The sequence below is a fragment of the Gopherus evgoodei genome, chromosome 1 (assembly GCF_007399415.2).
Source record: "Gopherus evgoodei ecotype Sinaloan lineage chromosome 1, rGopEvg1_v1.p, whole genome shotgun sequence".
Lineage (NCBI taxonomy): Eukaryota > Metazoa > Chordata > Testudines > Testudinidae > Gopherus > Gopherus evgoodei.
Window position 1 is genome coordinate 158,696,021 of NC_044322.1, and position 26,867 is coordinate 158,722,887.

A 26,867-nucleotide genomic window follows, 5' to 3' on the forward strand; every position below is an offset into this window, starting at 1 on the left:
TATCCCCTCTTTTGTTTTGTACCTCAGAGGTGGCAACCCTACCCATCACCCTCTTACACTCCACTCCCTGTGGGACCTCTCATTAAGTCTTCCCTCCTCCCCCTTCACAAGACCTTGGACCAGCACTCCTTTACCACAGACTCCTTTGAGTCTGGGTGCATAACAATTTTCAAGTACATAAAAAGTTATTACAAGGAGGAGGGAGGAAAATTGTTCTCCTTAACCTCTGAGGATAGGACAAGAAGCAATGGGCTTAAACTGCAGCAAGGGCGGTTTAGGTTGGACATTAGGAAAATCTTCCTAACTGTCAGGGTTGTAGAGCACTGGAATAAATTGCCTAGGAAGGTTGTGGAATCTCTATTGTCGAAGGTATTTAAGAGCAGGTTAGACAAACGCCTGTCAGGGATGGTCTAGATAATACTTAGTGCTGCCATGAGTGTAGGAGACTGGACTAGAAGACTTCTCGAGGTCCCTTCCAGTCCTATAATTCTCTTTCTCCTTTTCCCTATACCTCCAGGCTGTTACCAAGTCTTGCCTCTTCTTCCGCCACAAAAAATCTGATGCAAAGGTCTTCCTTGCCTGTTGATCAGACTTATTGCAATGAAAATTTTGTTCTGTGGTCTTAGGTTTTATAGATTTATTTTTATAACTAAATTTGGGGCCAAATTTTACTGGTTGTCTGTGTGACAGGTCCTGAGCCGGAAACCTGAGCCAGCCCTCTGTCATGCCAGTGCCAATTAAGGGAGGTAGATTGGAGCTGCCTAGAGAAACCTGTGCCTGACTGGGAAAGGAGAAACAGCTGCCAGCCTGATTATCCTGGGGCTGTATAAAAGCCTCAGGGGAAGAAAGTCAAGGGGATAGACAGAAATGGGGGAAGCCAGGGAGTGGAAGAAGAATAAGAGAGTGCCACTGTTGGTTTTAGCAGCTGGGAAGTCCTTCAGATGGCAACTCCCTTGCTGTATATGGTGAGATTACATACTGTAAATAAACTGCATTGGTGATTGCTTTCTTCCACCACTGCCTCTTGCCTGTCAGGAATGCCTAAGACTGTGTGGCCAGGAGGAGCCAAGCCCTTCATGTACCAAAGCCCTGCACAGTGCTGGCATGGGGGAGCCTCTCTGCCCCTCAGCTAAGCTCTGGAGTGGGGGGAAGCAATTTCCAGACTGTTCACAAACTGACCCTGCAGGCTTCACAGCAGCCCCTGGGGAAGGGGTTTAGCATCTCACCCCTGGCCCTGGGTCCTGCCCCCAGGGAGCCTGGGGCTGCTCTCTCTGGCTGGGTTCCCTGGAGCCCCTGCAGTCGGGTTCCCTGGGCCCTGGTGCACAATGCTTTCTTGGGGCTTAACCCCTTCCTGCCCATGTTGTAGCAGGAGGCAGCTGGGTCATGTTGGTGGCCAGCAGCAGAGACATGGGGCAGGTCATTCCTTCCCCCCTCTTCCCCCTGTGGCTGGAAGCAACTCCTTTCCCTCCCACACAGTGCTGAAAGGCTGCTGTTGGTAATATTCTGGTGTGAACCCTGGTAGAAATCTGGGGGAGGGGGTATGTGACCCTGCATGCCCCCTACCCGTTGCCTGGGGAAGCTGTGGTGGCAGGTACTAGGAGAGGCAGGTCCATCCTGGGGACCCAGCCAGGCATGGAGGGTGGAGAGAAATGGATAGGGAGGGTTGGGTCAGTTGGTCACCCCCCCACCCATGTGAGAGAGGGGTATGGGAGAGTGAGTGAGTGTGTGAAGGGGGTGGGGTGAGAGAAGGGGTGTGTCACCCTTCCCTGTGTGAACACTAAAGCCTTAAAGATAAGAAGGTAAATAAAAAGAATCCAACTATGCAGTATTTTTAACAGGGACTCAGTTAGTTTGATAGTAATTTGAACGTTTGTACTGCATAGTTCTGCTTGAGTGCCATTGAACTTACTTGAATATGAGTAATTTTACCAGGTGTCCTGTATTCAGCATAAGGAAATATGGTCACCCTAGATATGGATAAATAGAAATCAACAGTGATATGAAATAGGATTTTTTTTTTAAATCCACAGAATTTGGAAGAGATATAAACCATCCTTCCCTAGAACATATAAACCACCCCAGACCTGGGGAGCAGGGTTTGGAAGAAACTTTCCTTACTAGTAGGTTATTTCTTAGTTGCCTATTTCAGGGTTTTCTTGTAGCCACTGGTACTGGCCACTGTTGGCGACAGGATACTAGAGTAGCTGGACCATAGGTCTTAGCCAGTCTGGCAATTCCTATTATCGGAAACGCTGACTGGTTGTTGATGTTTATTGCTTAGCTACTATGTCCATGAAATGTTAATGTGGAACAGGAGCAAATTGCATAGAGAACAAAATGGAATAAACACTGGATTATGCATTGAACACGGGGGGACATGACAGTTTACATGGCTCTGTTTAACAGTGACCTTACAGTATCAAGTTAAATCATATGTGACCTAAAATGCTTCTTTCTGTGGTGAATAGCAGTAGACTTGGAATCTGTTTGAATTTAAGGCTCTGTTAACCAAAAAATGCCTATGCAGGAGATGCAGTTAGTGTTAGTTATTTATTGACCTGGAGGTTTTTAAGTGAACACCCCATTGTATGAGGGGACTCGATAGCAATGGTGATTTGACCCATTTTATACTATGATATACTGGGGTTTAACCAGCTTTTCTGTGCAAGGCCAACAAATTGTGCAGAGCAAACTTCATCAGCAAATGCTATGAAAGGTACCCAGCCAACTGGATACAGATGTCACCCTGGGGCTGCATGTGCTTGCTCCCTCTGAGCCAGTCACATCACTACTTCTGTTTGACTCTTTTCTATTATTTTTAAATGTTGAGAGCTAGCTGAGCGTGGTTCATTTAAGAATATAATGCTCTATGACACGTAATAGATTCTATGAACTAACATCCCTCTTAGTAAGTCCAATTTGTGTGTAAAATTGGAGTGAACTGGATTGCTTTCTTGAATTTTTCTGACGCTGGTGCTCTTTCCGTTTCCCTCGCTGACCTGATCACAGAATGCCATGTGGTGTAGATATGAACACGCAGAAGGGTAGACAGGATAGCTCTCCAACAGAGGGCACAAAGTAAACTTGATCTGTACATTTTTAAGTTATGTGATTATTTGTAATAAGTTTGCCAATTTAAAACCTTGTTGATCCTGGAGCCAGCCTTTATGACTGGGGTAATATTATAGAAGGTACTGTATATGTTTATTTAATGTTTCCTCCTCTGGACAAAAACACATCCCCATGAAATGGGTTGGGGATGCCTGTGAGGAAAGATGCTCCTTTCCTGTAGGTCATATAGAATTGTAAAGCTTCTGTACTATCCACCAGTACATCAGCTCAGTAAGCAGATGGTGGCTTTAGAGGGAACTTGTGCATTTTAGGGTAGGTGGCCAAGGGCTTTGGACCGGAGGGGCATTTTGAGTAGCCATGAAGGTGGAAGCCAGGGTGTTCAGGGGAAATCCAGGGGGATTGTACTGCCCTGCCCTATGGCAGCTCCGTGAAGCCTCCCCCTCTGGCTCTGGTACTTGGTCTTGCTAGTGAAGGCAGGGGGCTGACTTGATGACCTTTCAGGGTCCCTTCCAGTTCTATGAGATAGGTATAGCTCCATATATATATATTTTTTATTTATATTTGCCACTGATCTTTGGTCCTACAGAATTAATATTGGCTCCAAGTATTTGCTGATGAATGGGAAATCCCAGTAAATGCCATTTCACAGCACTACTGCAGAAAGTAACAGGATTCAACATTAAACCTAGAATTCTTGAGACTCCCAGGCAAGGATTCTCTCCAGTAATACGGATGCTTGCGAAAGCACTGTAAAGGTCTGACCCTGGCTTCCACTGGGAGCTGTGCCATAGATCAGGGGTTCTCAAACTTCATTGCACCACAACTCCGTTCTGACAACAAAAATTGCTACATGGTCCCAGGAAGGGGGATGGAAGCCTGAGTCTGCTCAAGCCCCACTGCCCTGGGCAGGAGGCCAAAGCCCCGGGGCTTCTTCCCAGGGTAGGGGCCTATAATCTAAGTCCCGCCACACAGGACCCTGGACAGTGGGGCTTGGGCCTTGGGTGGTGGGGCTCAGGCTTTGGCCCCAGGCCCCAGCCAGTCTAACACCAGCCCTGGAGACCCCATTAAAACAGAATCATGACCCACTTTGGGTACCTGACCCACAGTTTGAGAACTGCTGCCACAGATCTTAATGGGTTCATGTTTAGTATCTTAATCTCTAATGCACCTGTCCAAGCTTGATAGTTTATTACAAATTTGTACTTTCCAGAAGCCGTATCGTGCTAGTGCCATCAGAAGGAGTGATTTTAAGGACATTAACTTGGGCCATAACAAACAACTAATGAGAGAAAACAATCTGTAAATGTCATATTTGTTTAACTGCATTCTCCAGCTTGAAAATGTCATTCCGTTGGAAATGAAGAAAGTAAAACACTGCTGTTTATCTTCACTACTTTGCTTCCTTTCCACTCCCCTGCTCTACACACGCATCTACTTGACTTCTTCCCAAATGTCCTTAAACATACTGACTGCAGACATAGCTCAAGGCAGAACTAAAGACTTCAGGTTCTCCTGCTGCTGAGCTCTGATAACAATGATTTTGCTTTTAGGACAAATGAAAGCTTGCCCCTAGCTCCCAAAAACAACAGCAAAAGCTTGGGAGAGTGGGATAGTTATTCATCTCCCAGTATCAGCAAGAAGAGGCAGCCCCAGCAGTATAACCAGACTTGAGGCAAGGTCTTCAAAAGCCAAGGGAGCAGTGAGTCAGTCAGAAATTTTTGTGTAAACTTTTTTTTTTTTTTTTTTAACACCAGTAAATGACTTTTTGGTCCAAATGAAAATTTTTTTGAAAAACATGTTGATTTCAGTGCAATTTCATTTAGGAAAAAAACCAAAATGAAACCATTTGATGCTGAAACATCTTGTTTCAATATTTTCTGAATGAAATGTGAGTTTTTTGTTACAAAACAAAATTCCTTATAATCTTTTAAAGCTTTTATATAAATATAATAATCAGAACTCTGCTATTGTGGGGGGCACCACATTCTTATTCCAGATAAGTTCTTTTGGCTATGTCATGTTAGAAGCAGTTTAAGCTAAACTGGGAAAGGCCACCCTTGACGGAACAGGAATACCCATGTGGGGGGCCTATACCAGTTTAACTATTCAGTTTAATTCACACTTTAGGCCTGGTCTGTGCTGAAAAGTTATAGCACCATAGCTACATTAGTCAGGGGTGTGGAAAAAACACCATTTAGGCAACTATTAAAAAGACCACCTCCTTCTTTCCTAGGCAGGTATGCTCCGCTACCACACAGACCCCTTGGCTGAAATATCCATTCCATTCATATGGTACAGAAACACCAGGCTAGCAACATATCCACAAACGGAGCACGAGCACTTTTGTCACATTTAGGTTAGGAGTGTGATAGATCTGCTAAGCCCCTCTCCCTGCCTCACCCCACACCACTGCATTTCCCCTTCCCCATACCAGGTAATGGGAAAGGTCCTGAATCAGGAAGTGGCCAGGCAGGCTGTTAGGAAGCAGAGGCCACATGGCTAGCCAGGAGTTGTAGAGAAGCTGGACGCAGAGAGGATTCCCCAGAAACTGTACACACAGCTGTGTGGGGAACAGGCTGTGAATGCTGGACATTACAGCTGGGTGCAGGGCTGTGGGAGACAAAACATTTCAAAATTTCCTTTAACATTGTTGAATAAATTGAAAACATGTTCAAGATCTAAACAAAACATTTAATTTGACCATTTTCATTTTGACAACTTTTTTCAACTTTTTGATTCGCCAAAAATGTTTGCTTTTGTTTTGCCCTGAAGCAATTTTTTTTCAGAATTGTCAGAAATCAAAACAGTTGTTATTAGTGCAGTTCTATTTATTTGTTTAAAAGATGTTTGTTCCCTTTGGCTAAAGAAGAGTCCATTTTTAACTACCGTATATTTCTGATCTGATGGAGAGATCTTGTTTTTGATTGGGGTGCATGCATATTTAGAAAGTAGTTTTTTGGTTGTCTCTTTCATTCATGATAATGTCAGACATTTTCATAATCAGTCCTGTAGCTCAGGGAGGCAGCACAAGACTTTAAGAAATGATACATACTTTTAATTTCCTTTGGGATGATGTCCAGTAGCTTTGATAATTTAAATTGATTAATTGGACATGAATTTAGCCAGACTTGGGGGAGGGGGAAATACACATTTGATTTTTAACTGTAGAAATATTGACAATTTGATGGCACCCATCTTAAAGGAAGCTGATTTTGCTGAATCCAAAATTGCTGAATACCTGCCTTTTGGAAATCAGGCTGCTTACATTATCTCAAGCTGAGCCCCTAAAATCACTCATCACTTTTGAAAATTTAGAAACTGATCCAGGAAGAGAATATAAATTTAGGCCTAAAGTTTTCTTATAAACCAAAAGAAATAAAATCAGTCAGTTAGTTTCAGAGTCATTATAACAGCAATAGACCAATAAGGAGGGGAGGTCATTTCCTGATTAAAAACGACTGTCTGAATGATTGACCTAAGGCAAAGACCTCAATTTTTCCGGATGATTGCCAGGGAATACCCTCCCCATCTGCTATTTTCTGCTTGAATAATGGTGTGGGAGGGAAATGTGACACTCTTAAGCACTATGTGATGTACTCTATAATGTACATCCCCTACCTTGTATAGAGTTCGGCTGCCAAAACAGCTGATCAAAATGTCAGTTGGTGGGTGTGTACCGTTATGATATCCTAGGAAAAAATACAGATATTTGGTTAGAAATACGTAGGTCTAGAAAGAAATATTGCATTCTGTTTTATGTGTGTTTTTCTAGCCATAGGCCCTGATCCTGCCAACATTTGCACAAAGGCATAACTTTAATGATGGGACTACTCGTGAGTAGAGTGAAGCATGTATATAAGGGTTTGCAGGGTTGGGGCTTAAGACACTAATTTCCCGAAAGTCTAGTCCAGGAAGGGAAAAATCCTGTTGAGGGAAAGCCCTGCTGGGATTTGATTTATGAACAGGATATCCTGCTTAGATCTGAGATCTATACAATATAATTCTAGTGAGCCTAAGGCTTATGGTGAGGGCAGAGAGAGGTGCTCTCCCTCTTACTTGTCTCCAAAACCCATTTGAATCTCTTTGGGCATCCATGCTAAGCACTTGTTGTATTTTATTGCATTTCATGGCAAATGTCTCCAGTATTATGTTAAAAATGTATTCCTTTCCAGTATTTATACAACTCCCAGCCTTAGAGCCTGTCGTCCAGATTCCCAGCTGGTGCAAATCAGTGTAGCTCCGTTGATGTCAGTGGAGCACCCTGATTTACGCCAGCTAAAAATGTGGCCCTGTACATTGGTTCTAAATCCATTTACTGTTGTAGTTGTCGCTGCACATGGGACCTGATCCTGTGAGGTTCTGAATGCCTCGTGGGAGGGTCTTGAACTCCCTCAGCTCCCACTGACCTTCGGCAACGGTCGTTCAGTTTCTGGGTCAGGGAATGACAGTAAGGGCATTCTGATGGCAGGCAAGTGAGATACAAGACCTGGGCCTTTTTCTAGTATAATCCAGTTAAGGTATTGAATTAAACAAACACATCTGCAAACAAACCTGGTTGGGGAAGGTGACTGGGCACTTGGACTCCTGGATTTTGTTCCCCAACTCTGCCACTGACTCACTCTATGACCATGGGAAAGTCATTTAGGCCAAAGTTCTAGCAAGTGTGTATTAGTTCTGGGAGCCCAGTTCAAGCCATGTGGGGGCTGATTTGCAGAGTTGTTGAGTGTTTGGCACTCCCACTGATTTAATCTGGAGCTGTGTGTGCTTAGCTCCCTGGTGCCTCGGCCCAACAGAAAAATAGGGATAATATTTCCCTACTTAACAGGCATATTAGGATGTTTGTACAGTGCTTTGAGTTCCTTGAAAGATGCCATAGGTGCAAATTATTAATAAAGCAAACAGGAAAGTGTGACACACTGGGGCCAACTGACAAAGGTTTCACTGTTCTTTATAAGCAACTCCTGTCCCAGGTGTAGTGAGTTTGTCAGGTCTGGTACTTATCCATAAAGGGTAGCTTGTGAGGGGCTCTACTGAAAGCTTGTAACTTATTGATGCTACTAATCATTGTGAGATGTGTGCACGGTTGGTATTTAAGGAATAATGTAACTATGTTGAAAATTATGTTCTTATGGTCCTGGAGTGAATTTGAGTCACCAGGGAATCGTATGTTTTGGTGGTGACTCATCCAAGCAGGAGGGAGTTGTCACCCTTCCCTGGTTAGCTGATTGTATAATGTATTTCTCAGTTGACACCCACTCCTTCCCTTTGCACTAATTCAGAAAAGTCAATGGACAACCATCAAAGACAAACTGAAAACATCAAAACCATTTGGGAGTGAAAAGGAATGATAGGACAGCAAGGGGAGCACCCAGGGCCGGCGCTACCATTTAGGCAGCCTAGGCAATCGCCTAGGGTGCCAGGATTATTGAGGGGGCGGCATTTTGATGGGGGGGGCGGCAGGCGGCTCCGGTGGAGCTGCCGCAGTGGTGCCTGCGGAGGGTCCGTTGGTCTGCGGCTCCGGTGGAGCTGCCGCAGTCATGCCTGCGGACAGTCGGCTGCTCCCGCGGCTCTGGTGGACCTCCCGCAGGCATGCCTGCAGCAGCTCCACCGGAGCTGCGGACCAACGGACCCTCCGCAGGAATGCCTGCGGCAGCTCCACCAGAGCCATGGGATCAGCGCGGGGGGCGGCGAAATGGCTGTGCGCCTAGGGCGCGAGAAACCCTGGCGCCAGTCCTGGGAGCGCCCTATCTGTGAATAAAGACAAAAGACTGATTCAGGATATCGCAAGGTGGAGAAAGACACCCTGGATCCAGTCACTGAGGGAGGTACCTTGATGAGCAGGAGGGGTACTTCATGGAAGACTGGGTCCTAGCTCCTTGGGGCTGGCAAAAGCCTGAACCGTGGGGTGAGAATCTGCTTCAGCTAGGAAAGGTCAGTATTAATGAGTGTAGGCCTCGACTTGCATTCTATGATTTTTTTTCTTTTGTGTGTAACCACTTGTTTCCATCACTCATGCTTGTTTCTATTTTAATCTCTCTTTAATTTTTTTTGTTGTTTTTACTAGAATTGATCTCAAATGCTGAGTGGTGAGCTAAGGGAAAGCTAGTAAACTGGGGTCCACTGTTCTTCTGGGAACAGGCTCTGGGATTTCCATGGGCATCCAGTAGTCAGGCCCAGGGCACCCCTACTTTGCAGGGCCTTGGGGGCTGGGGTGCATCTTTGCTAACCTGCAAGGCAAGGGCAAGCTGGGTAGAGCCCAGAGGAGAGTGTGTGAGTGGCTGACAGGCTGGTTGTGTTAGGGAGCTAACGCCTAGCTGGCATAGGAAAGACTCCCTGCACTGGAGGCAGGTGGCAACAAGGTGACTTGCAGCCCTGGGTGCCCTGTGAAATATCCCAGATTAGGTGCCTACTGTTAGCTGTTTTAAATAAGTAAATATACCCAGCCAACTTTTTGTCTTGTTTGTTTCCAACATGTCTCTGCTTGTCTTTCCTTTTCTGGCCCTGTAATCCTGTGACCCAGAGTCACATTTTCTCCATTGCTGTTCACTGCAGAATATAGAAGTCAGCTGCATTATCAGCAGATCTAAATCTTGCTGGTTTAGGTTAACAGCTGAACAGTTCATGCACCGTGTACTCCCTCGCATGTTGCATTGCCATTGGGCTGAACAGGGAAGCAACATCATTGCTGTTAATCTCCCTGCTTGGTGGTTTCATTCTTACCTCAAGCCAAGGCAAAACAAACAAGGCAGATGACTCACTGCCACCCTGCTTGACGGTGTATCTGCCACTGTCCAGAAGGTGAAGTAGAATGAGTTATGGTCTATCCAAAGCAAAAGAGCCCTCACCAGATTGGATACTCACAGCAGTTCTGTCAAAAAACACCTATTTCTAACCTTGGCTGCACAGTTCCAGAGCATGCCCAAAGTATGTGAGATTACTAAAATTAAAACATCTTCACCCAGAAGAGACATCTAATTATGTGACAGCTGCCTGACACTTGAATCAGCTGCTGACCTAAACCAGGATGATTTAGAACCGCTAGCAATAGGTATACGTCACAGCTATTCTGGAATTGATCTTTGATCTAACAGGAGTCTTCGCAAAACACACCCCTATTGAGTGCATCTGAATTCATCAAATGCTTTGCATAGTTATTTCCAGTATTTGTACAACTCCCAGCCTTAGAGCCTGTCATCCAGATTCCCAGCTGGTGCAAATCAGTGTAGCTCCATTGATGTCAGTGGAGCACCCTGATTTACACCAGCTAAAAATGTGGCCCTGTACATTGGTTCTAAATCCATTTACTGTTGTAGTTGTCGCTGCACATGGGATCTGATCCAGTGAGGTTCTGAATGCCTCGTGGGAGGGTCTTGAACTCCCTCAGCTCCCGCTGACCTTCGGCAACGGCAGTTCAGTTTCTGGGTCAGGGAATGACAGTAAGGGCATTTTGATGGCAGGCAAGTGAGATACAAGACCTGGGCCTTTTTCTAGTATAATCCAGTTAAGGTATTGAATTAAACAAACCTGGGGCCCTGTGCTTCCCTTCACTGTGTGCCATAGGTGGCAATAAATGCATGCTTAAAATAGAAGTGCATCTGGGGCCTGATTCCCCACTGCCTTGCTCTTTGGGATGTGATTTATATCTGCGAATAGTGCCTCTAAAATGCCACTGACTCAGAATTCTCCACTCATTTACACCAGTAGTAGCATTTTTTCCTCACTTGGAACAGCAGAAATGACTTGACAAGGGTCAAGGCAGTGGAGAATGATGAGGCTATGCAGAAGAGAAGCAGCTACTGAGCCCAAGCCCCTGCTCCCATTTCCACCACCCTTCCCGCCTCCACACTTACGTACCTGCAGCTGCTGACAGCCCCTCCCCACAAACAATGAGCACTGGGGGCTCCATGGGAAGTCAGGAGGCATGCTTGACTGAAGAGAAGTGTGGAACTGGGCATTGGCCGCCACAGCAAACACATTTCATGATAATAAGCACAGCAGAATGTCATGAAGCTCAGAGGAACATTGATTTGTGCTCTGTGGTTTATGCACCAGAGGAGGTAGAAATGTGCAGGGGTCATGTAATGTTTCTGTACAATTAAACAGCTGTTCCCTTCTGTAACTGCAGTTGGGGTCCCATCATGTTAGGTAGTACCTGTGTGTGTATATATAGTAAAGAATAGACCCTGCCCAGAAGATTTCACAGCCTAAATAGAGAATACAGCAAGTGTTATGTCAGATTTCAGAGATGGAGAACTAAGTGACATGCCCAACACAGCACAAAGAGTCTGTGGCAGAATTTGGAAATCAAATCCAGACCTCCGGAGTTTGCAGCTAGTGCTGTAACCACAAGTCCATCCTTTGGCTATGATGACTGAAAGGAATCCTAAATATACATGCCTTAGAACGGAACGTACCAGGGTGTTGCACTGAGGTTGAGCACATGTTTGCAAATCATTCTGAGCTCCTCAGCAGGGGCAGCAAGTTGTATGGGCCTGTGGTGCCTGTGCTCCACCAGTATTCAGGGCGTAGTGGCTGGGATCCACCAATGTTCAGGGCCGGGTCTCTCCCCTGGCCCCACCTGCCGCCCCCACGTGCCTCCCCTGGAGTGTCCCTCAACCTGCCTGCTGCTTCCGTGTGCCTCCCCTGGAGCATCCGCCGGCCCAGCCTGCCACCCCTGTATGCCTCCCCCAGGGCGTCCGTCCCGGGGCAGCGGGTGGCTGCCCTGCAGCTCTGCACTGCACTTCCTCACTGGCCCCTGCTGGCTACAAAAGGGAGCGGTGCCAACGGCAGGCTGCGAGGGCGGCTGCCTGCAGGGGGAGGAGGTGCACAGGTGATGGCATCCCCCCCTCCCCTTGGCACCCACCAGAGGGGAGGTAAGGGGGCTTCCCGGACCTGAGAGGGGCCCTAAGAGCATGTGCAGTGACAGTGGTGCAAGGTGAATGTGCTGCTGGGGGAGGGGAGGGTCCCTGCCCCAGAATTCATTGCTCCTGGTGAGGAGAGGGCTTGGGGGAGTCTCTCTCTGGCCCCAGCACCAGGGAAGCCTGCACTCCCAATCCCTCACCCCTGGCCCCACACCAGAGCCCGCCCCCCCAGCCAGAGTCCTTATCCCCCCCTCTTGACATCCCAACCCTCTGCCCCAGTCCTGAGCCCCCTTCTGCACCTTGAACTCCTCATCCCTGGCCTAACCCCACAGCCCTGACCCGCCCTCCCACACACCAAACCCCTCATCCCCAGCCAGAGCCCTCATTCCACAACCCCACCCACATTGTGCAATATAGGAAAACTGTTAAATGCTTACTGTTTCCAGTCCATTTTTACATTGTTTTAAAATATATATATATATTGGCTTACAAGACTGGGGGTAGGTGGGCAGGGCTTCGACCTGTTCTGGGCACCACCAAAAATTATACAGACCTGCTACCCCTGCCCCTCACATGAGGGAGATTCCGTAGAAATACAAAGTACTGCTGCCACATCCTTGGAGAGACAACAGCAAAGTGAGTAACCGGTCTGAAAGTTGTAAATAAATGATGAGGACATATTGAGGGTGTATCCTTGGCCATGTTTTCATGGGCAAAGACAACCTAAAAGAGTTTTTTTGTTTTTGTTTTGTTTTTCAAAATTATGAGAGGACTCAGTGAGCATGATAAAGAAATGTTTATACCAGTGAGGGTTTCAGAAATGAAATGAACATTAAACCTTACGGGCTAGATCCTCAGCTGGTGTACATCAGTGAAGTTCTGTTGAAGTCAATAGCGCTATGCTGATGTACACCAGCTGAGGATCTGGCCCCTAGCAAATGGCAAGTCAGTAAGTGATCTTACGCACAGCTGCTTCATTGTCAATACATTGAAGAAATAATTGGAGGAAGCATTTGATTCCCTATGTATGAATCGGAGGCCTAGAGATTTTCTTTTCCTAGAGAAGAACAGAAGAATTACAGTGCAAAGACTGAAAAGTAGGAATAAATACCATAAACCAAGCAAACAAGGCTGGGCTGGTTTGGCCAGATCAAAGCCTTTTCCTGATATGATGTTTTTCTATATCCTTCTAATATATACTTGCTATAAAAATGGTGTAAGAGTTTCAGGAAATGTCAGTGTGAATGTCCATTTGTAGAATCTGGACCTGGTTCCTCATATCATGTAAAACTGGTGTCACTTCACTGAATTCACTGGCATTATGCAGCCATAAAATTGATTTAGTGGAGCAGATACTCAGGCCCAATGTGTCTAAATTTATCAGGACTCCACTCTTTTAAAGAGGAAAAATGTGGCCTGCATTTGTATCTAACCCCCCAATGTATGCCTCTAGGGGTTTGTAGGTAATTCCTGTTCACTCAAACTACTTTATTTCATAAAAACACAGAAGTTCTCCCCAGCACCAGGATTTCACCTTGAAATATTCATGCTCTGATGTGAGTGATGAGCTTTTCCTCCTGCATAGCCAACATGTAAGCATTTTGTGTGAGTGGAGCAATTGTCCAGCTTTACACAAGTAAGAAACCCCTTCGGTATTTGCACTGTAAAGAGACTTCGGTTTCAATGGGCTTCATGACTGTACTTTGGTGTTAAGTGGCTCTGTGGTCCTCTTCCAAGGAGTGCTTTATGCGGGGCCAATGTGTGACGTCCATTATTCTAAAATAAGCCACTTCTACACAGCAGAAATATGCTGCACTTGTACTGCTAATCTCTCCCACAAAGAGGTGTTCTAGAAGGAAAGGCTATTTATTGCAAGTAATAAATGAAAGTTCTCAGATACAGCTGTAACTTAGTTCTCAGAGCCGGACCATGCCAGTTTTAGACAATTTGCCTTCAGTTTTTAGTTCACCTATATTTTCAATATATATGTTTGCCATTTCATATAAACGTTCTTTGTTGTTATGGAGAACCACAGCCTGTTATGCAATAATTTAAAGTATCTTTTTAAAATAAATTAAAAATCCATCTTACATTCCTGCAAGGACAATTTTGATCAGTATCTTCTTTGGGTATCAGCTATTACTGTTTCAGCAGAGAAATTGGACCTTTGCATTACGTAATAAAGCATGCCAAGTTCTTTTAGAAAGAGATGTGGTAAAGTCTCCAGCCTTACCTTATCTAGATACTTGTTTTCCATCATTGTAGTATCTGAGCCCTTCACAATCATTAATGTATTGATCCTTTCAATACCTCTGTGAGGTAAGTCTGTGTTATTTCCTGTGTCCCAGGTTACAGAGGAAGGCTATGTTACAACAGGAATTGAACCTAATTTGCCTGAGTCCCCAGCCAGTGTCTTTACCACCAAACCACCCCCCTTGGTGCTTAGATGCTGCACAAAAGTATTCAAACACAACTCCTTTGATTACTTTTCACAACCATTTGTGTGCGCAAAATTTTGCATGTAAGATTGTTTGTAAAAAGGAAAAGTGTAGTGAACATTTGTGCAAATATGAAATTGTGTTGGCTATGTTGATGTCATCTTGAAAGTTCTTTGTGGACTTAGACATAATCGTGTCAGGGAGCAGAAATAGTATCGTGACTTAATTGACTAATTGCATAATATAAGTGCTTCAAGAAGCTGTCATAGTGAATAGTTTGCCAGCCATCCATCAGATGAAATATGTTCACATAAGGCATGTATCAAATAATGATTGTTACGAATTTATTCATTATCAATCTAGGTATTCTTGTGAATAGTTTGTAAACAGAATAAACTGCTGCAAATAATTCATCCAGTGCTAGCTCTCAGGTTCGAATTATTATCCGTTTTCTAGAGATGGAGAAACGGAAGGGATTCCTGTGGCTTCTCAGCCTCTGTGGTGAAGTGAGAGGATGTGGCTCAAAGAAACAGTTAAATCATTTATCTAAGGTCACACAAAATATCTTTGGCAGAACTGGGACTAGACTCCAGGTCTCCTGATTCCTATCCCTCCGCTTTAGCCACAAGATTTCATCCAGGGTGGTGGATGTGGGGTTGTTAGTCAAAGAACAGTTTTCTGCTGGCCTTAGATTTAAATTGGTTTGGCTTAATTTTCATTTCTTCGTATGACTACACAGCAAGGGCTATACCACAATGGGACACCCATGATGAACATCCCTGTAAAATGTACAGAAAGATGTCTTGGCTACCTCTGGCAGGAATGTACACTAATTATTAATAATTATATCAGCCAATTCACTGGCAGAATTTTCTTCACACAGAAGAAATGAGCCCCCATCCCCACCCTCGCAATTGGATCCTTTTAGGTGGACACTTGCACCGTCAGAGAGCTCCACTAACTTCACTGGGGCTCGTGCATGGTTCAGGGGCCCAACTGCATGCAGCTGATTGTAGGATCTGAGCCTAAATGTGAAATAATTTCCAAGTTACCAAAGGATTGCTTTTTACACTGATTTTTAAAGGTTATATGTTGCATTGCAGCTATTCACGGTTGTAAACTATGACTCTAACTGTGCCCTTTATGGAAGCCGGGGAGTAGGTTCCTCTTGAAGACAAGCACTCCCTGGCGACATCAACTAAGTAGCTGACATCAACTGAACTGAACCCAGTCCTGAATGAAGATTCAGAAATAGAGCCAGAGAAATGAGCCCTCATCAGTCAAACTGCTTTAAAACAATTTTTATGGGAGACTGAAACTAGAGAGCTAATCTGTTCTATTCTCTTTCAAATCCCTCCTCTATACTTGCTTTTGACATGACGCTGGTGTGTGTGTGTGTATAATATAAAAAAGTAGGGAGGGGGAGAGAGGGACCTTCTAAATGATTCAGAACCATTCTATTGTGTGGATGGCTAACCTATGCAACCCCACATTACAGTCACTGCCTCCCTCACCTTCTAGACTCAGCACAGGTACTGGAAATGAAAGCGTCTCCTCACTGTTCCAAGCTCTGAGCTTGAGGGGTTGACTACTTCTAAAGAGAAATTAGACACCATTTGCTTTTTGTTTTCTGCTGAGAGTGCCATTCTGTGCCAGTTGTGATGTGGACACCTGTCTGCTGGGAACTATGTTGAAGCCAACAGCTCAGTTTATAGGGGTCATCAGATAGCCAGTTTATGCGTCAATATTTGGTTACAAATTGCTCTAGGAGTGATTTGAGCTGAGATGGGGGAGATTCCACATTCCATCATCCGTGTCTTGAGCTATCAAGTTCTCTTGTGTTAAAGTGTGTGGGTAACTATCTGGAACTTCTTTTCTTAGTCTGGAGACAGAATCCTGACAATGAGATGGAAGTAACATAACTCTTTAACCATGCTGCTGAATTGGGCTAACTCACCCACGCAAGAGTTCAAAGTCAGTTAATTTATCCATAAAAAGTATGCTTTTTTTAATTTTATTTTATTTTAAATCAACTATGGCCAATTCCCCAGACTCTGTCGCCCTTGCCAGGAAATGAAACTCTCCCCTGAAAGACACAGCCATTCACATATCCCAATCTGCCCCCTGTCAAAGCAATTTAAGATTTACTAGAGACAACTGAGTGTTAATGTCTGCCAAAGCTATCCTGCAAATAGCTGGTACATTCCAAGTCCCTTGGCCCTTACGTTAGCTTTTATCCCTTAGCTTAGTAGTTTAACTCAGCCAGTAACCCAGTGGCCATTCTGGGTGAATCACTCTGAAAAATATGGATCTTCAACGCTCTCTTCAACTTTGAGGGAAAATGAGTCACTTCAAAATGTAGAAAGTCATAGTTTCCCCTTGGTATTTCTATGCATGCAGGGGCAATGAGAGCTTATTATTAGATGGTTTTCTGCCCTATAAATGCTGCTTCCGGCCTTTAAAGTTTTTTTCTTCAGATCCCATACTTATGCTCAGCTCATTGCATGACTGTCATAACAGATTTTTTTGGTTTTTACTGAAGTAGAGCTGAAAGCAGCCGCATAAGCTGCAGCAGCCTCCTTGGTGGGGTCAGCCTGGAGACAGAGTGCTACTGCTAGGCCATTTTGTCAAAGGTGTTTTCACTATTTCAGTGCAATGATCTCCTCTTCTGGCCCCCGCTTGAGTTGGCAGTCATTTGGGTCTACCTCTTTGAATTTTCAATGGGGGATATTATGTTAGCTTAACGAAAGGAGTATCTGGCTTTTCTGCCATTTAAAGATGCAACCACCAGAATCTATGATTATTATTTTGTAGATAGTTGTAGCTCCTGGCACTGAGTTAACAAATTTAAAATGAGCAAGGAAAGCAAAGCTCTGGGCACTATTAAGCCAGGCCTATATTAGAGAACTGAAACTTTCCTAAAGGAACTGGTGGGTAGAACCCGGTTCAGGCTGAATGGATCGGTGTGTCCCTGCTAATCGTGTTGAGCTGCGTTCTGAAGTGTTGCAGTTTTGACCCACACCCACACAGGTGCAATCTCAGTTGCAGTGACTTCTGGATAACTGTCTCATAATTTCTGGCACAGCTCCCTTTCCCAACATAAACTGCGGCATTAAGCACACTTCCTGAGGATTGCTTCATCCCATTTCCTCTTTGGTCAGAGAACTACTCCCACCTGTTATACCTAAGGTGGACTTAATGAGCCCCACCCGAGGCAGGAATGCATCAGCAGTTCCCTGCATGGTTCTAACACTCACTGACAAGCAGACCTGGGTCCAGGCACCAGCTCAACAAACAGGTGCTTGGGGCGGCCAAGGGGAAGGGGCGGCACGCTGGGCTCTGCGGCGGCAATTCAGCAGTGGGTCCCTTGGTCCCTCTCGGAGGGAAGGACCTGCTGCTGAATTGCCACTGAAGAAGAAAGTGGCACGGTGGAGCAAATCATAGTCCCCCTTTGCCCTTGTCACTGTACCTAATTCACTACTTCTTCCTGTGCTCTTAGGTCAGAATCCAGCTCCTCTAAAAGACCACCAGTGACTAGCCCTAACTAACTGGAACCACGACCCAGTCCCAGTGTTATTAAATAAAACCAGCTTTGGTCCAAATGTGGACTCTCCCTCTTCGCACCTCTCTCCCCTACTCGCTCACTTGTAAAACTTTTATATCTATATAAATAAGAGATACCAGGAAGATTTTAATATCACGTTGGGTCATAGGCGAAGTAAAAACAGTATTAATCATGCAGTCAGATACAGCTATCTGTGACGGAACATTCACGTCAAGCTTTTGTTTTGTGTCAAAATAAGGTGAAACTACCAGGCTGAAACCTACTAGCTTGTTTGCCTTCGGAAACTGTATAAGTTAGAGAGAACTCAGCCCTTGGACCTGTCTCAGCACCATAAAATGGGACCAAATACTGCTCATCAAAGTGGTATTTTTCTGGCATGCACTGTTTCAGGCTTTTCACCAAACATTAAGGGGAAATCTGTCATAGCAGTTGAATAGGGACTTACTGAGAACAGATATATTATTTTAGTGCAGGGTAACACTGACAGAACGCAATAGATAAGAAATATTTCCAGATAACAAGCATGTTGTCTGTTCTATTGCAAATAATTGCTGGCATATGACTACATCACTAGCAAAGGACCAGGTATCTCATAATGGCAGAACAAATCAATGTAATGAATATGCATGCTAAAAATACAGTGCCTGAGAGAGAAGCAAGTTTTAAACGAATTCTATTTGTGGAGAGGTGTTTTCAGAAACCAACATACAGTAGAAAGAAACCCAAGCAGAAAGTGTGACTGTAGATCATGTCAGAATATATAACCTATTATATATAGTGTGACAATTTTTTCTGCAACAGCCATGTATATAACATACATTCATATATGGTGTAGCAGAACAGTTTTTGGGATAAACCTGTGCTTTCCACATTTAATTAGGGTGCATGTGTGTACTATGGTAATGGATGTCCTAGAAAATCCTGGTACACATAGACAGACGTGTAGACCTTTTTTAAATTTTCCATTGTTGGAATTAGGCTGTACTACAGCTGTTCTCCCGTAATTCATTTTGAATATGTCCAGAAAAGATTTAAAATGCTTTAACAGCTTCAGTTCATAGATTTTTTTAAGCCTAGAGCTGATTCTTATCTGATCTTCTGCATTACACAGGCCATAGACGTGCACCCTTTACCATCCAGACCAACCACTTTTGGTTTAACTACGGCATACTTTGAAGACCGATCTGAAGACTTCCACCATATCGCTTGGTAAGAAGTTGAAATGGTTAATCACCCTCGCTGTTTTTTTTTTTTTAAACAAAAACAAAAAAGTGCCTTATTTATAATTTGAATGTGTCTAGCTTCAGCTTCCAGGCACTGATTTTGTTATGTCTTTGTCTGCTTTATTAAAGGACTCTCTGCTAGTCAATATCTTCTCCTTGTGAAGGTACTTATACCATGATTCTATTTGACAAGATAAGTAGACTGAGCTCCCAGTCAATGAAAGCCTTTAATCAGGGCTGCACAGAAGTTTTTGGGGGCTGGGGCAAAATCTGAAACAAAGGCTCCCACCCTTACAGAAAAATTAAAACTGGTGGGAGCCCTGAGAGAAGGTAAGGGAAGGGGGTTGGAGAGTGAGCCTGCCCAGGTGCTGGAACTAGGGGTACAACAGCACCCCCAGCTTGAAGTAATAATAGCAACTAAACATCTGCTTCCATCATAGACTGGGTGTACAGTTTTGTTCAGTGGTTTAAGCACCTGCACTGTAAAAAAAAAAATAAAATAAAAAAAAAAAAATAAAAAATTGTTCCAGCAGCCTTGAGCCTGCCCTGCACTCACTCCAGATTGACAGCTCTTGTCCTGCGGGTTTGGGCTTGGCTCCGACTCCCCACTTCGGAAGTGGCACCCTGGTCAGTGGGGTTATAGTGCCATTCAGGTTTGGCCTGGCCACACTTCTGTCATGCGTGTGAGTGCTCGAGCTTTTAATCCAGTGCTTAGAAGTGGGGGAGGTTCCTTCTCCTCTGGTCATTTTGCGTCTGTTTATATGCATCTGAGCATGCCTATCAGACTAGGCCCTGAAGGCAAGATAGGTGTGGAAATGCATAATTGTGTGGGAGTTAGTCACTGAGCTGCTGGGCAGTGTCATGACTTCGTGGCTGTGTGCATGCCCAGCTACCAAAATTTAGGCACTCTGGGGACTTTAGAAGTGGAACTGTAGGTGTCTAGGGATTTTAGGCACTTACAGGTTTAGGTGGCAGCTGAGCAGGGGTTTTGTGAATGCCAGCAGTGCCTAAATGTTGGACATAAGTATGTAAAATGACAGCTAAGGGGGATGTAGGTGCCTGTGAATCCCACCCTGGACATTTCTCCAGCATACTCAATACCTTGCAGCATTGAGCCCCAAATCAGTGGTTAGGGGGTGGGAGGAGGATTGACCTACCATGCTTTTGTTTGCAAAGAAACATAATGGACTCACTGCAGCTAGGAACTCTGAGTTGTTTGTTTGACTGTGGCATTTTTTAACCTCTGGCCCTTGAGGTGCTGCAATAACATTGAGAAATGAGTGGTTAGTGGGATTGTGCTCATGTAAGTAGTTAAAACAAACTTTGTGTAAAGCTGTTTCAGTCTACACACTTGGCTCTTCTTTAGGGCTAAGAGGCACGTAAAATCTAGTGGTATTAGATATTTGCTTTTGTAACTTTGCTGCTTTATTTTTGTAATTGTCCTTATAAATGATACGTGTACACAGAGAAAGGCTTAGCAAAGCTGCAGTCAATCCAGAGTGTGCAATATTGTTACTGAGCTAGTGCCAGTACTTTCTGGACAGAGAGGTAGACTTAATCCCACTGAAATCCATGGTAGTTTTGCCATTCACTTCAACAGAACCAGAATTTAGCATAGTACACTAGCAAGGCCCTTGCTCTGAACAGTTCTCAATCTATATGGGAAAATATAAAAAGATGCATTTTATCTATCAGACTATGTATAATCCTTGAATTAGGTACCATTTTATTCATCTAAATCCTGAATGGCTTTTGATGCAATAAACAGGAAAAAAAACAAACAAAAAAAAAAAACCACTGGGCCAAATTCTCTTCCCATTCCCATAGATTAAAGTCACACTGGTTGAAAAGTGACCAAAGGTAATTCTGTGGCATTGGCTTTGTTGTTCACTTTAATCTGAGGGGCAACAGTTTCCCCCTACACCTCAACTCTTTTGCAAGAGAGAATTTTTGGAACTACCCACAAATCCAAATGCAGTTTTTAGAAGCTCTGCTGGAAAGGAATATTGCTGAAGGGAGAGAGAATCTCTTCACTCTTGAGAGGGCTATTTCAAAACACAGCCTCTGTTTGGTTGATTTGGTGGTTTCTGTTGTCAACCAACTTTGGAATAAGTAGTCTGAAGAGCTGAGTGCCATTTGGAGAGACGTTACTTTGTGTTGGCTGTCTTTAAAATGAATAGCCAGGCTTCTTTCCTAGAAGACATTTTAAATTCTGAAATGTCTCCTGTTTGTGAGAAGGACTTTGGAACTGAGCTCTGCCACAGTAAGATGCTAAAACAAAGCAAAACACGGAAATCTGTTACTCACTGAAAATCATAAAAGCTAGATCACCAAGTTCATCCCTGAGGTGGGAGCATAAAGTTGAATTTCATGTGGAAAAAGAAAAGAAGCCAATGAAGGCACCTGAGGAGAGGGTTAGTGTAATGGGAGACTAGAGAAAGACACATGAGGGAAGTGACATTTTGGGTAGTCAAGAGTGGGGTGGGGAGAAGGGAGCTGCAGAAAGTTCAGAGAGGAGAAGGAAGAAACAGTTATTGTGAGAAAGGAGCAAAGCCCTGGGGGAAAAGAAGAGGCAGAGTGGATTTTAAAACTCTCATAGAGGAAACAGCAAGAGGGGACTGATGAGGAGGAGAAGGCAGGATGAATCAGTGGTAGTGATGTCATGGTTATAAGTGTGGATGAGGGGGAGTGTTGATGCTAGAGGGAGGAGGAGGGTGGGCAGAAGAGCAGGGAGGAGAGATGAAAAAGTTAACACAATAAAAAGTGCATGTTGTTGGGGTTTTTTTTACTGAAGTGTATGAACATAGAAAAGCCCTGGAATTCTAGATATTTGTATAAAATCCCCTAAGAACTATAAACAAAACCAGTCTCAGCTATTCATGGACACACCATCAATTCCTTGCTCTTGAAATAGCAAAGGAGGTGGCGAGGGAATGAATGGGTGGGGGGGATGCAAAAATAAAAGAGAAAAAAAAAAAGAAAAAATGTCAGTAATACCTAGCAATAAAATGTAACATTAACATTTGGAAAACAGTAGAATTTTCACAAGTGCCTAAGTGACTTGGTGTCCTAAAGGCATTTTCAATGGTGACTTAGGGTTCTAAGGGTCAGATTTTAAATGTATTTAGGTGCCTACAGGAGTTAGGTGCCTAGGTGCTTTTGAAAACCCAACTAGGGAGCTACCTGCATCTTTAGGTGTCTGAATACCTTTAAAATTCTGGCCCTAAGTACCATTGAAAGTTATTGGACTTAGGATCCTAAACCCATGTAGGCACTTTGAAAATGTTACCCTTTGGCTATACTTATAGTGATCCATATGTCTATGCTTACCTCCTTACAGTGCATCTCTCTGGCTGTCTGGAAGATGCCAGCTGTAAGGGTTAATGAGGAAAGCCAGCCTTGTATAGTGCCTTCCATTCTCCAAACTGCATTGTCATTTGGGCTTTCCCCCACGTCTTGCTTTTGGCACAGTTAAGGAGTGACACTGAGCCCTTGCCTTTGTCCTACTTGAATGCCACTCTTTGGCATGGTGCCAAAGCATTAATGGTCAGGAACGATCTCCTTTCCAAAGTACAAACTCTGAAGTCGTATGAGACTCTTCTATATAGGAGAAAGGCTAATGGAAGTTCACAGGGAAAATGCAGTGTGCATGTTTCTTATCTTGCAGGATGGGGGCAGCTTTGTGGCTTTCTTTAGCTGCCCATAATTCTTGAGAAGTGGTGGTATATTTTTGCAGGCGCTGAGTAGAGCAATACCATGATCAAAGGAGGCTTAGGGCATGAACTAGGCTGCTGAAAGAATAGTGAAGAGTACAGAGAAAAGTACCTCCCTTTTGAAGAATTTCTTATCGTGTAACAGAAGGATTTTACACTTCCACAAGCCAAGGACTGTGAGAGAAGAATTTCAAGGCAGGAGGGGAGAGCGCCAGTAAATTCTTCCATGATGCAAGTTCAGGACCATATGATAGACTGTTTCAATGCTATTTTGCCAAGGGAATAATCCAAGGACAGGCAAGGATGACGTTACAGAGACACAAAGAGGCTGCCTCGGGAACCAAGGGAGAAGGGTCACTCCCTATTGCTAACTTCCCCAGGTGTGTCCGCCAGCTAATGGCTAGACTACTAACAATTTTTCATTTACAGGGTTCCCTGTGCCTGCAGGGGGACCTGAAAGTGCTAAAACAAAATGGTGGGCAAGGGGAGGAGGTGAAAACAGTTGGATTAGCAGCGAAATCCTCCAATGAGCAAGAGTAAATGAACTCTTCAGAATAGAAATGTTCATCTTATCCCCTTCCTCTTCTGTTTTTAGATGCCATGATTCTGAAGCTGTAGTTGGCCAAAAGGTGCTTATGCCACTGCAACACCCCTGTGATGGCACAACTTTCAGGGAGCCCTGCTGGACCTTAGAAGGGTCATAGAATCATAGACTCATAGGACTGGAGGATGCCTTTCACTGAATCTGAATATACTAGACCCTCCTCGTTGTAGGTTTATTCTTGTACTGGTGACAGGAAATTGTGAGATTCCCAGCAGAGTATTTCCTACACATTTTTCTACCTGGTGTGAAGAGGTATTTGCCCAGGTCCTCTTACAAGCGAAGCAGGGGAAGTTTGCGCCCACAAAACCTGGTGGCTCCTCCATGATCTGTGCCAAGCTCTGGTGGAGTAAGTCATGGAGCTCCTGTGTAGAGGGTCTTAACCCACTGTCTTGCAGTATAGCTCTTGTAGGAGCCTTATTCTCGGCACTTCCCTTGCTGAACTTTTCACCTCCTCCCTTTCCCCCCAACCCCAAAGTCCACTTGGCTGCACTCCAGCAGCACAAAGCTGCCTTAATATATTAAAAAAAAAAAGGCTTATCCAGCCACAGGATGATCACTGCAGTGTAGATTCCTATGCTAAGGGGATCTCTGGTTGCCACAGCTTCCTCTTGGGGCTGTTGGCAGCAGGCACAAGTGAGAGCAGCTCAAAGGCTGTGTTCTGACATGCAACAGCAGACTGGCTCAGCACACAGTGGCACTGGAATATGAAGAGTGCAGTAGTGACATAAAATCACTCTGTTGTGCGAGACCACCCTCAAGTGGAGCTGTGGGTTGGGGCCTGGGGTGTTTCTCTTTTACTATATCATTTGCCTCATTGCTGCTTGGGTGCCCTGAAGGGCTGCCCATTCTTTCTCCCTTTCTCATTCTTAATACCACAACACATGGGGCCCTGCTCATTCATTCTCTAAATTTGCCCAATTTGCTCTGTTAAGTGCCTTCTTTTGACTGCTTACTGATATCTCTTTTCTTAATACTCAAATAATGAAATAAATAGGTGCCCCTAGATTCCCCCCGCCCCTCAGCATTTCTATTTACCCAGTCCAGGAGATCCCCACTTTCCACGGCATTCCTAGCCCTTTGTAGAAAGGACATACCCTTTTGGACCACAATGTAAATCTTCCTTGATAACCTTTGTCTCCCCACAAACTCAGTACTTATCGTGCGTATTACCATTAATTCTTTCTTTGATAAATCAGTCATCTTTCTTTCCTTTGAGTTTAGTCTGTAACAAAAGTGATTTACTGTTAGATTTATTCCTTTGTTACTAATTTTGATCACAAATTTCCTATCTAATATCTTTCAATTTTATATTTCACCAATTCTAAACTGTCCTTTACATGTGCCATCAGCCCTTTCTCTCTCCCATACAGAGCATGTCCTTCAATACTGGTGTGTCAGTTGTTTGAGTCAATTGTAATAGATCCGTTAGGAGAGCTCATAACTTTCTTTGTGGAGCATTATTTCAAATTCATGCCGATCTCTCAGGGAATGAAGAATCATTCTGCATATTTCCTTTTCCCATAGATTCACAGATTCTAAGGCCAGAAGGGACCACTGTGATCATCTCGTCTGACCTCCTGTATGACACAGGCCATAGAACTTCCCCCAAAATAATTCCTAGAGCAAATCTTGCAGAAAAGCATCCAGTCTTGATTTAAAAATTGTTAGTGATGGAGAATCCACCATGACCCTTGGTAAATTGTTCCAGTGGTTAATTACTCGTACTATTAAAAATGTATGCCTTATTTCCATCCTGACTTTGTCTAGCTTCAAGTTCCAGGCATTGGATTGTGTTGTATCTTTCTCTGCTAGACTGAGGAGCCAATTATTAAATATTTGTTCCCTGTGTTGGTATTTATAGACTAATCAGTTCACCCTTTAACTTTATCTTTTTTTAAGCTAAATAGATTGAACTCCTTGAATCAATCACTATAAGGCATATTTTCTCATCCTTTAATCATTCTCATGGCTCTTCTCTGAACCCTCTCCAATTATTCAACCTCCTTCTTGAATTGTGGGCCCCAGAACTGGACACAATATTCCAGCAGTGGTTGCACCAGTGCCAAATAGAGAGGTAAAATAACGTCCCTACTCCTACTCGAGAACGAGGAGTACTTGTGACACCTTAGAGACTAACACATTTATTTGAGCATAAGCTTTTGTGGGCTAAAACCCACTTCACTGGATGCATGCAGTGGAAAATACAGTAGGAAGATCTACATACACACATATATGCAATATATACACACACCCCCAGAGGACATGAAAAAATGGGTGTTGTCATACTAAATATAATGAGAGTAATCAGTTAAGGTGGGCTATTATCAGCAGGAGGGGAAAAAAAAACTTTTGTACTGATGATCAGGATGGCCCATTTCCAACAGTTGCCAAGAAGGTGTGAGTAACAGTAGGGGAAAAGTATTAGGAGGTAGCTGTGTTCGTCTGTATCCACCAAAACGAGTCTGGTGGCACCTTAAAGACTAACAGATTTATTTGGGCATAAGCTTTTGTGGGTAAAAAACCTCACTTCTTCAGATGCATCTGATTATCACTACAAAAGATGCATCTGAAGGAGTGAGGTTTTTTTACCCATGAAAGCTTATGCCCAAATAAATCTTAGTCTTTAAGGTGTCAGTAGGGGGGGAAAATTGGCATGGAGAAATAGGTTTTACTTTGTGTGATGACCCATCCACTCCCAGTTTTTATTTAAGCCTAATTTAATGGTGTCAAGTTTGCAAACTAATTCCAATTCTTGTTGGAGTCTGTTTTTGAAGATTTTTTGTTGGAGTATTGCGACTTTGAGGTCTGTAATCTAGTGTTCAGGAAGATTGAAGTGTTCTCAGACTGGTTTTTAAATGTTATAATTCTTGACAGCTAATTTGTGTCCATTTATTCTTTTGCATAGAGACTGTCCGGTTTGGCTAATGTACATGGCAGAGGGGCATTGCTGGCACACGATGGCATATATCACATTGGTAGATGTGCAGGTGAACGAGCCTCTCATAGTGTGGCTGATGTGATCAGGTCCTATGATGGTGTCCCCTGAATAGTTATGTGGACAGAGTTGGCAATGGGCTTTGTTGCAAGGATAGATTCCTGGGTTAGTGTTTTTGTTGTACATTGTGTGATTGCTGGTGAGTATTTGCTTCAGGTTGGGGGGCTGTCTGTAAGTGAGGACTGACCTGTCTTCCAAGATCTGTGAGAGTGAGGGGTCGTCCTTCAGGATAGGTTGTAGATCCTTGATGATGCACTGGAGAGGTTTTAGTTGGGGGCTGAAAGTGACAGCTAGTGGAGTTCTGTTACATTCTTTGTTGGGCCTATTTTAATGTCCTTGTAACAAGAGAAATGGGAACTGACCTTCAGCATTCAAAACCAGCCCAGCTTAAGTAAA

At 44.0% G+C, this 26,867-nt stretch overlaps 1 protein-coding gene across 3 annotated transcripts in view; it reads left to right on the forward strand.

Annotated features, from left to right (window-relative positions):
* Nucleotides 1-26,867, forward strand: part of HSF2BP (heat shock transcription factor 2 binding protein) — a 99,757-nt gene that overhangs the window by 65,411 nt on the left and 7,479 nt on the right. For 2 of the 3 annotated variants that reach the window (XM_030576753.1, XM_030576762.1), the window contains exon 8: nucleotides 19,048-19,145. In XM_030576753.1, the coding sequence (XP_030432613.1) occupies nucleotides 19,048-19,112 (65 nt within the window). In that variant the 3' untranslated portion in view covers nucleotides 19,113-19,145. Of the gene's footprint in view, nucleotides 1-19,047; nucleotides 19,146-23,467; nucleotides 23,527-26,867 lie in introns of those variants that run through there. The other variant, XM_030576772.1, reaches the window with a different exon arrangement.